The 11,031-nt window shown below is 38.3% G+C and overlaps 1 protein-coding gene across 1 annotated transcript; it reads left to right on the top strand.

Annotated features, from left to right (window-relative positions):
• The first annotated feature begins 746 nt into the window (after nucleotides 1-746).
• LOC113763307 (plasma membrane ATPase 1-like) lies at nucleotides 747-8,435 on the top strand. The gene is made up of 20 exons (XM_027307075.1): nucleotides 747-809; nucleotides 1,249-1,368; nucleotides 1,463-1,561; nucleotides 1,827-1,964; nucleotides 2,044-2,178; nucleotides 2,986-3,165; nucleotides 3,293-3,499; nucleotides 3,649-3,768; nucleotides 4,095-4,214; nucleotides 4,543-4,665; nucleotides 4,753-4,857; nucleotides 4,943-5,252; nucleotides 5,355-5,593; nucleotides 5,675-5,707; nucleotides 5,798-5,879; nucleotides 5,978-6,138; nucleotides 6,508-6,720; nucleotides 7,649-7,831; nucleotides 7,966-8,147; nucleotides 8,339-8,435. Exons 1-20 carry the CDS (start codon nucleotides 747-749, stop codon nucleotides 8,433-8,435), a joined length of 2,910 nt encoding a protein of 969 aa, XP_027162876.1.
• The last annotated feature ends 2,596 nt before the right edge of the window (nucleotides 8,436-11,031 follow it).

The following is an 11,031-nucleotide window of genomic DNA, read 5'->3' as shown; positions in this document are numbered from 1 at the left end:
TTGATGAATTTGGTACATCCTTGAAACTTACACCAGGCCCTTAGAGTATTGCCACAACTAAAGGTTGAGGCAAAGCTTCTAGGTCCTAATTGCTCTAGCAATATAATAGCAGCAATCTAGCTGAATGTGAAATTGAAAGCACTCTTCAATTTACAGGTATAAAAGTGTGCATCCTTCTTCATCTCTTACTGATTTTACTGATAATGGGTAAAGTAGGTTAGATTACACAGAATTTTCTGTGGCAACATTGCATTCTTGTCCAATCACCCCGTGTATGGAGAAACTCTGATTTCATCTATGTCGTGTTGAACCTTACCTTTCTTGAGACAGTGGCTATGACTATCCACATGAATTAGATATATCAAGAATATTAGTTTCTGGTGAGAAGAATCAAACTTTTAATCTCTTGGCATTGCTGAGAGTCCCTTACCTCTTGACAGAACCATGGTTGGCGAGGATGAGTTATATTCAACATTCATTCCAGAACCACACATAAACACTTAATTTACATGATATATTTCCTTTTTTTAATGCATATGGAAGAAAATGGCAGTAGTTATTATCCTTCTTGATTTCCATTTAAAATTTTGAAACAGAAGAGAAATATTGCAAATTCTCAGGCTTATGTTAGTTCTAGGAATTCTTCCTACCTGTGGAAGGTGTTTGTATGTTCAACATGTGTTTTGTGGAAATGCAGAATCTTTACAAGAAGCTGGTGGTTGGGATTTGAAAGAAGGAAATAGATGATGTGTGAGAAGTCAGTTGCCCTTGATGCAGTCATCAAGGAAGCTGTTGATCTTACGTGTACAGTACAATTTCAGAAGTGTTTACTTATTAAGTTAGCGTATCAGTCAGTTAAAGATTTTATTTTTTATTTTTATTTTTTTGCATGTTAAATCCTGCTGGATTCATTCTGAATTTCTGAAGCGATAATGATACATAAATCAAGAAACGAAAGGCACATTTAAAGTGAAATAATTTCAACTCATGAACTTAATCCCAATAAGAAAAGAAATTAGTACTTGGATAAGTGCAAGAGATAAACAGTGGGGAGTCTTCCATGTGATCCCCAAATAAGTTGCTCCTCACAAATACAATGATCATGATTGAAGTAATGAATAAAAATGTACCCTTAACAGATCTTCTGATGTTATATACACTTTACAAGAGAGATTGCGGATCCATGATAAAGACTGTCATGGAAAAAATTACCATCAGAATATTGAGTTTTGGAGCCTCAATGTGCAGGAAAACATTCCCCTCGAAGAGGTATTTGATAATCTGAAGTGTACTAGGAAAGGTTTGAGCTCAGATGCAGTTAAAGAACGATTGGATTTGTTTGGTTTCAATAAACTTGAGGAGAAGAAGGTTGGAATCTAATCACCCTTCCTCCACTTACTATTTCGTATTCTTTTTCTTCTTTGTTCCCTGAATTCGACATCCACTGCTCTTGCTTACTCAGGAAAGTAAAGTATTGAAATTCTTGGGCTTTATGTGGAATCCTCTGTCTTGGGTCATGGAGGCCGCTGCTATCATGTCCATTGCTCTTGCAAATGGAGGGGTAAGGATCTTTTTGTAGCTCTATCTTCTGCGTACCCAAACAATTAATTACTTCGATAATTAAGACCTTAAATTGAATGTAATTGATACTTCAAGCATTTGATTAATTGTGGATAAATTATAGCCTTGGAAATTTCTGCCAGAAAATCTTCGATTTATTGAGCACTAGCTGCCTGTTGAAATCTTTTCCCGGATCAGTTACTACAGTGTATGACAAGTTTTGAACTTTATCCTCCTTGACGTTTAATAAAGACTAAATTCTACAGGGCAAGGGTCCAGATATTCAAGACTTTGTTGGTATCTTGCTTTTGCTCATTATCAACTCAACCATCAGTTTTATTGAGGAAAATAATGCTGGAAATGCTGCTGCCGCTCTCATGGCGCGGTTGGCTCCAAAAGCAAAGGTATCGAACTTCATAAACTGTTTGTCAAATGTAATCTGTCATTAAATCTTTAGTTCTAATTTTCTCAAAAACTTTCCAGGTCTTGCGTGATGGTAAATGGAGTGAAGAAGATGCTTCAGTGCTGGTTCCAGGTGATATCATTAGTATCAAACTTGGTGACATTGTCCCAGCTGATGCACGTCTTCTAGAAGGGGATCCACTAAAAATAGATCAGGTACTCAGATGCTGCAAAGAAATGAGAAAAATGAGATCATCTTCCAAAAGCATATAGAGACTCCAAAAAAACAAAAACAGTTTTGTGGATCTTTTCAGTGTTTTGCCTCAGGCTCTGTACGTAGTTCACTTACATGTTCTATTCCCCAAAGTATTTCTCCTGAATCAGCCAGAGTTCTTATATGTATAAAGCTAACTACTATCAGATTAATGATCTTCAGTTTCCAACTGATTTACACAAAAAAAAAAGAGTACTAATAATAATGATAGTAATAATTTGAAATATAACAAGAATACTCTAAATAACCCTTCCATTAATCTTTGTCCTTTTTAAATTTAACCAAAAAAATCATGGGATTGGTCCATGTGAGTGGGAAACAAGAGTCTGTTAATATAGCTTGATAGTGTCTTCCTCTTTAGCAGTTAAACCATTTCTTGATATGTTAACTTAACAGTAGGTGTGTGCTAAACATTGATTACAATTCAATGGACTCCTCTTTTGAAGCAACCAAGTAATGATACTACATTGTGAGTTTATTACTATAAACAGGAATGCCTTACATTAAACAAATGTAGTTAAAAACTCACTGGTGCGGGCTTGACTCACATTAAAGGGCAAAAGTAATTGGTGTCAGATAGTGATTGTTTGAATGTAATATGAGTTGCCAGAAAATTGAGTTGGATAGCTGATACTACATCAAAGTTTCTGGATCATAATTTTCTTCTTCTTTTCACATCAACACGTTGAAGAATGACCATTTATCCTGAATGGTTTCCTCTCCTTTGCTAAACATTTTCACTGTAACAGTCTGCACTTACTGGAGAATCCCTTCCAGTAACCAAGAATCCTGGTGATGGGGTTTATTCAGGCTCAACATGTAAGCAAGGTGAGATTGATGCAGTCGTAATAGCTACTGGAGTTCATACTTTCTTTGGCAAAGCAGCTCATCTTGTGGAAAATACCACACATGTTGGGCATTTCCAGAAGGTATGTTTCTGAATACAACGCTTCCCCATTTGCATTCCCCAAAATTTGTTGGAAATTTGAATGAATATATGATTTCTTGTTTCCATTTCTTACTATGAGAAAGCCATAGTAAATAATCTTTTGGCAGGTTTTAACAGCAATTGGAAACTTCTGCATTTGCTCCATTGCTGTTGGAATGCTTATTGAAATCATTGTCATATATGCAATTCAAGAGAGATCATACCGAACTGGTATTGATAACCTTCTTGTACTTCTCATTGGTGGTATTCCAATTGCAATGCCCACTGTACTTTCTGTTACCATGGCAATAGGATCACATCGATTGTCTCAACAGGTTCGTTGCAACTTGCAAGCAAAACAGTGCCTCCTTTTTCGTTGTGAAATCATGATCAAGATATAATTATGATATAGATATACTTATCCAATGTACTTTTGCTAAGTTGAATACCAGTCAAGTTATCCCGGTAAACATTTTTTATGCAGGGTGCAATAACAAAAAGGATGACGGCAATTGAGGAAATGGCTGGGATGGATGTCTTATGCAGTGATAAGACAGGCACACTTACACTTAACAAGTTGACAGTGGACAAAAATATGATTGAGGTTATGCTTCGGCTCTCTCTCTCTCTCTCTGCATTATGAAAGAATCCAACATTATGCTTTGTTCCTTCATATTAATCTCTCGCATACGTTTCTCATAGTAGAGAAAGAAATCACACTTTCAACGTCAAATCTCATCAGTTTGGTAAAGTCTCAGCATGTGGAGAATAAGGTGTACACAAGATTAAACAACTTACGTTCTTTCATAATATAAGTCTGTGCATCAGATTTCAATGTCATCTTAATAGGGAAAAACTGATTAAATTTGAAGTTGAATTGACCACACATGCAACATCTAGTCATTTTGAAGGGACCATTTTCAAATGCAGGTTTTCGCTAAAGGTGTTGACAAGGATGCAGTTGTACTAATGGCTGCAAGAGCATCAAGGATAGAGAATCAAGATGCTATTGATACAGCAATTGTTTCAATGCTATCGGATCCTAAGGAGGTATGTCAATGCTGCACTTTCTTTGTAAAGACTGCTTTGTGTGTGTTCAAGATTTAAACAGCTGATAGAAAGATTTCCCATTATTTGTGTAAAATAGGTGTCACTGCAAAAAATAATTGAAAAAAGAGGAGATGAACTGTACTCTGCAGATAAGGATTTTTTTGAAATGTTGCTGAGGGAAAACTACCTTAATACCACTTAAAGCTATATCAAGAGCATCACTAGTTTGTCTGCTTAAATAAAAAATTGGAAAATTGGAGTCATCATGATTTTCTGATAGTCCTTCCTATATTTCACTTCTAATATTTCCATTTTTCATTCTTGTAAGGCACGAGCTGGAATCAAAGAAGTTCACTTTCTCCCATTTAATCCAACTGACAAAAGAACAGCTCTGACATATGTAGATAAAGCTGGGAAAATGCATAGAGTAAGCAAAGGTGCACCAGAGCAGGTAACCTATCCAGATATTTTAACAAGAATACAGGTTAAACCATGTAAAATGTGGAACATCTGAAATTCTACAAATTGTGTTCCATAGATTCTCAATCTAGCATATAACAAGTCAGTGATTGAGAAAAAGGTACATTCCATCATTGACAAATTTGCAGATCGTGGTCTTCGTTCTCTTGGAGTTGCATATCAGGTACTTGAGGTTGTTTGAACTGCATATTCTTCCTTGCATCTGCTATTTGCTTGTTGACAGAATTATGCAATTCTTTCCCATGTAGGAAGTGCCTTCAGGCAACAAAGATGGTCCTGGTGGCCCCTGGGAATTCATTGGCCTTCTCCCGCTTTTTGATCCACCCCGACATGATAGTGCAGAAACAATTAGAAGAGCGCTTGACCTGGGAGTCAGTGTGAAAATGATAACTGGTGACCAGTTGGCAATAGCTAAGGAAACAGGAAGACGACTTGGAATGGGCACAAATATGTATCCTTCTTCATCTTTGCTTGGAGGCAGCAAAGATGAAGCAGTTGCAGCACTACCAATAGATGAACTTATTGAGAAAGCTGATGGTTTTGCTGGAGTCTTTCCTGGTAAATCTTGCAGTCTAAAACTCAAATTCCTTCAAAGTCCATATATGATGTGTTACCATAAAAGCCTTGATCACAATTGTGGCTTTATGCGTCCTTTTGTAGAACATAAATATGAGATTGTAAAAAGACTACAAGCACGAAAGCACATTTGTGGAATGACTGGAGATGGAGTAAATGATGCACCTGCACTAAAGATAGCTGACATAGGTATTGCAGTAGCAGATTCAACTGATGCTGCTCGAAGTGCCTCTGACATTGTTCTGACAGAACCTGGCTTAAGTGTGATCATCAGTGCTGTCCTAACAAGCCGTGCAATTTTCCAAAGAATGAAAAACTATACGGTAATAGTGACATCACATTGTTTAGTAGAGACAGAGATTTTGTGCAAGTGCCTGGCTGAAAATAGTCTTTGTTTTCTCCAGATATATGCTGTGTCTATCACTATTCGTATTGTGGTAAGTTTTCTATGAACAATATATTCTTGATGCTCCAGATATAGAAGCATTCTTTTCTTCTTTTCATACTGCACCTGGTTGCTTGTGCAGTTAGGATTCATGTTGCTGACATGTATTTGGAAATTTGATTTCCCTCCTTTCATGGTTCTTGTCATTGCCATCCTGAATGACGGTTAGCATACATCAGTACTTGGTTTAAGATTTGACAACATCTCATAAGTCTTCTTGTTGCAGGTTCTTTCTATCTGACATAGGAATTTATTTGTCTAGGTACAATCATGACAATTTCCAAAGACAGGGTCAAACCTTCCCCAGTTCCAGACAGTTGGAAGCTTAGTGAAATTTTTGCCACAGGGGTTGCTCTTGGTGCTTACATGGCCGTGACTACTGTTATATTCTTTTATGTGGCATATGAAACTAGCTTCTTTAAGGTAACTGGAAAGTCATTGTTGGGTTACCAGTGCAACTTACAGATTGCACGTAAAAGAAGAATAATGTGTCAATGCATCCTTGTATGTGTTTCCTTCTTGCATTCACGGTAATTAGGGACAAGAAATGCTTATTTGCTAATACTTTGCATTTTGAAAGATGTTTCGACATCAGTTGAATAATACTTAAGGAGGCTGCATAAAATTTTCAGAGACTATGCATACTGGCTTAAGAGCCCTAGATGTTATCCATGTTTCTGAAACTTAATAAACTCAGATTACTTGGCATTTATCTAATGTAAGCGTATTCCGTTATATCATTTTACTATTCATCCATTTTTTGTTGATTGTCCTTGGTTTTCTTTTTACCAGAATGTTTTTAACGTAAGGAATTTCAACAAGCACGAATTCGATATGTCCAACGATGAGGTAGCTAAGCGCCTCAATCAAATGGTGGCATCAGCAGTTTATCTCCAAGTCAGCACCATCAGCCAGGCCCTAATTTTTGTGACTCGCTCGAGGAGTTGGTCATTCAAAGAGAGACCTGGTTTCCTCCTAGTAACAGCCTTTGTTATTGCACAGCTGGTAACATGTTCTTCTACCTCTTTGCATGTTATTTTGCGTAAGATAAAATGTCAATAGCAACTCAGACCGAAAACTATTGACTTACAAAAGAAGCTGTAGATTGCTTTCAGTCCAAATGGAGAAGAAGAATAATTTAGCAGAATGATTAAGATTCTTGATTATCCTGTCTTCTGTGCTTATGCGATGAAGATAAACATTTCTGTCATGAATGTCATTTGGTCCAAAAGTCCTAACTCACTAGTCACTATATCTTCAATTTTCTCAATGTTATTTCAAAACTTATAGAATAATTCACATAAAACCAAGTCATTGTTCACTAACTAGTCATAATACTAGTTTTTGAGTTCAGAAAACTATGAGATTCATGAAGCTGTTCTAAGCATGAAAATGGTGCATCCAATAATTTACCTTCTAAATATACATTCTCTATATTGTGTATGACTTACACTCTGGATACTTCGCATCTTGGTTTAACTGTTTCCCCATACAGTTCAAGCTCAAGTTCAATTTTTATTCTCTTTTCCTCTTTTATCCTCCTTTGTCTTTCCCATATGCAATTGAAGCAGTCTGCATTTTGTCTTGCACTCTCCAGGTGCAGCATTTTAGTGATTCATCCTCTAGATGAATAACGCATATTTGCATATGGACGAAAAGATAAAAACTGGTTCCTTTAGTCTACACGAGTGAACTCCATAGTCCAGTTTTCTTAATGCAAGACCATGGATGCAGGATACTTTTCTAACTTTTCTACTTAAAGCACAACCGTCACCTCATTACATCTACTTCGCACCGAGTTCTGAGACAAATAGAGTTCTAAATAGTAAAGTGAAACAATCAATTTGTGACCCATATTTAAGATTACCAAATATTTGTTGGATCAAATTTCGTACCTTTCTTAGTATAGAGTTAATGGCGGTCCGCTTTGCAGATTGCAACTGTAATATCTGCCACTGCAACCTGGGGTTTTGCTGGAATCAGAAGCATTGGCTGGGGTTGGACCGGTGTCATCTGGTTATACAATATCATCACCTACATGCTTCTTGATCCCCTTAAATTCTTGGTTAGATATTCACTCAGTGGAAAAGCCTGGGGTCTGGTGGTGGAAAAAAGGGTAAGTATAGCTAAATCCTACAGCATTCTGCAAAAAGTCCTAGAGTATACTATTAACAGTTTGCAGGTTCAATTTTCATTATTTTCTCCATACATCAACATTTATGTTTGCCCAATTATGTTTCTTGTGGCCAGACTGCATTCTCCACCCAAAAGAACTTTGGAAGGGAAGCCCGTGAGGCTGCTTGGGCCACGGAGCAACGGACACTACATGGCCTCTATGCTCCTGAGCCAGTGAAGCTTATAGATCGCAATAGCACATTCCAGGAGATGAATAACATGGCTGAAGAAGCCAGAAGGCGTGCAGAGATTGCAAGGTAAGCCATGTTACCAAAACATTTTTATGCAAATTTAAGTTGTAGCCTTTTCAGTCTCTCTGATTTGCTCAGAGCTTGCCCAAATATGTCCCGTGTGTAGCATTTTTACTGTCTTCTATTTCTCCTCCCTCCACAATGAGAAGCAAAATTTCTGTGCTTTGTCTGATGTAGCATCTTTCTTGAATTTGAAGGTTGAGAGAGCTTCACACCCTTAAGGGCAAGGTGGAGTCTTTTGTCAAGCTGAAGGGAATAGAAATTGATGCCATTAACCAGAACTACACTCTTTGATCTGCATTTCTACTATTAATCCTTTATTGTTTCTAATTCTGTAATTTTTATTAGTTCTAAGAAACCACGGGCTCCTGCAGAAAAGGTAGAGCAAAGGCGTGATTCTTACAATAGCATTAACCACTGATTTTTGCTTAACTTGCTGATGGCGCATCAGCTAGCGATGACCAATTAATCACGCCTACCAAACGATTTCTGAATATGCAAAGGTGTTTTGAACTTGTAAGATTATTATCCTCACTAAAACCAGACGTTGACAAAGATGAAGTCATTTAATTTGTCTACGGAATTTCAGATTGTCGAGGGCTCGGTAATCATAGGTCTTGGGTTTCAATCCTCTCATCCCCTCTCTGCTTCTTAAATTCCGTCAATTTTCTTCCGACACGTTTACAATATGGCATTGGAGCAAAAGAGGGGAAAAAAAAAAGATAGCAATGAATCCTAATGCAATGAATCCAGCTTCTGAAATAACTGATAAGCTCGATCGGTCTCCACAACCCCCCTCCCAAAACCGGGGGGGCTCTGGCAACTTCCCTTGAGGGGTTTTATGAAAGCCGGCAACTGATGAGTTATTGCGATTTGCATGTGTTTGTCTAGCTAGCTATGGGTTTTAACGTGAGTATCAAGTCAGAGCTACAGGGGCCCTGTAGCTCTGACTTGATAGTACCAAAATGTTTTGGTAACATGTAGGGATGGCAATGGGGCGGGGGATGGGGACAAATAACTTCCCCCGTCCCCCGCCCCATCCCCCGCCCCCGGCCTCGCCCCCACCCCGTGTCCCCCGCGGGGAAAGAAATCGAAGTGGAAGACTTCGTCTATCAAAGTGCCTTCAGACACTTTGTAGTTAAGGGGAGGCTTGTCTGCGACGCTTCCTTTACTCGCTGGAGGCTGTCTTGCCAGATCAGTGGCTAATGGAGCAGAGACGGTAGTGCCCAGGTTGGGAGCAGGAGCGTGAGTTGCAGTCAATCTGGACTCTAGAGGTGAGATATAGTCCGTCAAGAAAAATGGTGACCTCTGTTTATGTGTCTCAAAGTCTGTTGCTTTTGATCCAATTGCTGAGGACCAGCTTGCCGGCGAGATCGCTGCCTTGGAGCGGCTAGACACCAACGATCTGGATATGTTGCGAGAGCGGCAGTTTGCGTTGGTGGTGGAAACAATGTGCCGATGTGCTGCCAGGCAGTGTGGACAGCAGCCGTGCAACTAAGGGAGGAGGAGATGATGGCGACGGGTTGAACTCAGATTCGAAAGAAACCGTGATCTACTGCCCAGACTAGTTTGCAGGTATATTTTTAAACCAATAGAAGAAGATAGATGCAAGTCCCACACAAAGAAGAAAGGAAGAAAAAGGAGCCGACGGTGGATGGCCTAACCTGCACCTCGAAGAAAAATTTAGGATTGTTGTATATATTTATATATATATATATATATATATATATATATTTTTTTTTTTTTCTTTTAATGTACGCGGGGGACGGAGCGGGGGATGGGGCGGATGTATGTTGCCCCGTCCCCCGCCCCGTTTTAAGATGGAGGGATATATTTTGCCCCGCCCCATCCCCCGCCCCATTTTTACTCTTGCGGGACGGGTGCCGCGTTGCCATCCCTATACAGGGGAGAAATTTTATGAAGAAAAGCATCTACTGCGAAGTTGTCGACGAGTTTCTTTCACAGTATAACAAATCAATAAAACAAAAATAAATCTGTTAATTAATGGTGATGGTATCTGGTTATCAATGTTTCCTTACTATCATCCTTTGAAAAAAGAAGAAAAGAAAAAATCAATTAAGATCCCAAAGAAAGTGGGAGACGGCTTGCTCATCTAATATGTATTTTCTGCATATCAGAGTCTTATAAATATCATAAGGGCATAAATGGCAAATTTCTCAGAATATTGCTAAAATTGAAAATCGTCACAAAATTGGTGATGTTTGATGGAGGGTTCTTGATTAGGGATCGCCGCAACTCCGATGTGAGGCTTCAAGTAAAAATAATTTTAATTTTCATTTATTTTGGATTACTTCAGTTTCCTTTTTTTTTAATTCCTTCAAACCATCGCCGCACGTTTGATTAGCGGCAAAGGTTTTTTTAATTTTTTTGCATCGCCGCTCATGAGATGAGCATCCAGTTTCTAGCAAATTGCTTCAATGAGCTTGAAGTCTATAATATTTACACCAATCCTATGGTTGTTCTTAAAGATCACGGAATAGATAAAATTGTTTAGTTATGATTGGTAACTAGGATCACATAATTCCCTTTTTTAGATTTTGCAAATTTATAAGATCTAAGACAAAAGGAAATTACCACAAAAATTGGCGGCAGCCAAAGTCTTTCCTCTAGCAATGCACTGCACGTCAGTCAGTTTTGCAATTTCTGCTGCTTTCTCCTCAAGGTTGTTTTCATTTCCTCCAGCTCCTCTTAAGACTAGAATCAAAGCCTGAAAGTTGAAAGAATGGCCGGCCATGGATGATGCTGACATCAATCCCTTTGGTTTTACTTACAAGATTGATGTTTTTTTCACCAGTTAAGTAGGTTTGATCGCAAGATTGCTGCTTTTAATTTCTATCCGAATAACTGTTATAATTTTGGAATTTGGTAA

The sequence above is a fragment of the Coffea eugenioides genome, chromosome 2 (genome assembly GCF_003713205.1).
Source record: "Coffea eugenioides isolate CCC68of chromosome 2, Ceug_1.0, whole genome shotgun sequence".
In the NCBI taxonomy this organism is placed as follows: Eukaryota; Viridiplantae; Streptophyta; class Magnoliopsida; order Gentianales; family Rubiaceae; genus Coffea; species Coffea eugenioides.
Note: the sequence above shows the minus strand (reverse complement) of the source record. Positions and strands in the feature narration are given on the sequence as shown.

What these genes read in the sequence shown, in the direction of transcription:
- LOC113763307 (XM_027307075.1), top strand. Translation starts at nt 747, where the DNA reads ATGTGTGAGAAGTCAGTTGCCCTTGATGCAGTCATCAAGGAAGCTGTT. An exon ending in CTATCACTATTCGTATTGTG is followed by an intron (nt 5,708 to 5,797) that starts GTAAGTTTTCTA and finishes TTGCTTGTGCAG; the next exon opens with TTAGGATTCATGTTGCTGAC. An exon ending in AGGCGTGCAGAGATTGCAAG is followed by an intron (nt 8,148 to 8,338) that starts GTAAGCCATGTT and finishes TTGAATTTGAAG; the next exon opens with GTTGAGAGAGCTTCACACCC.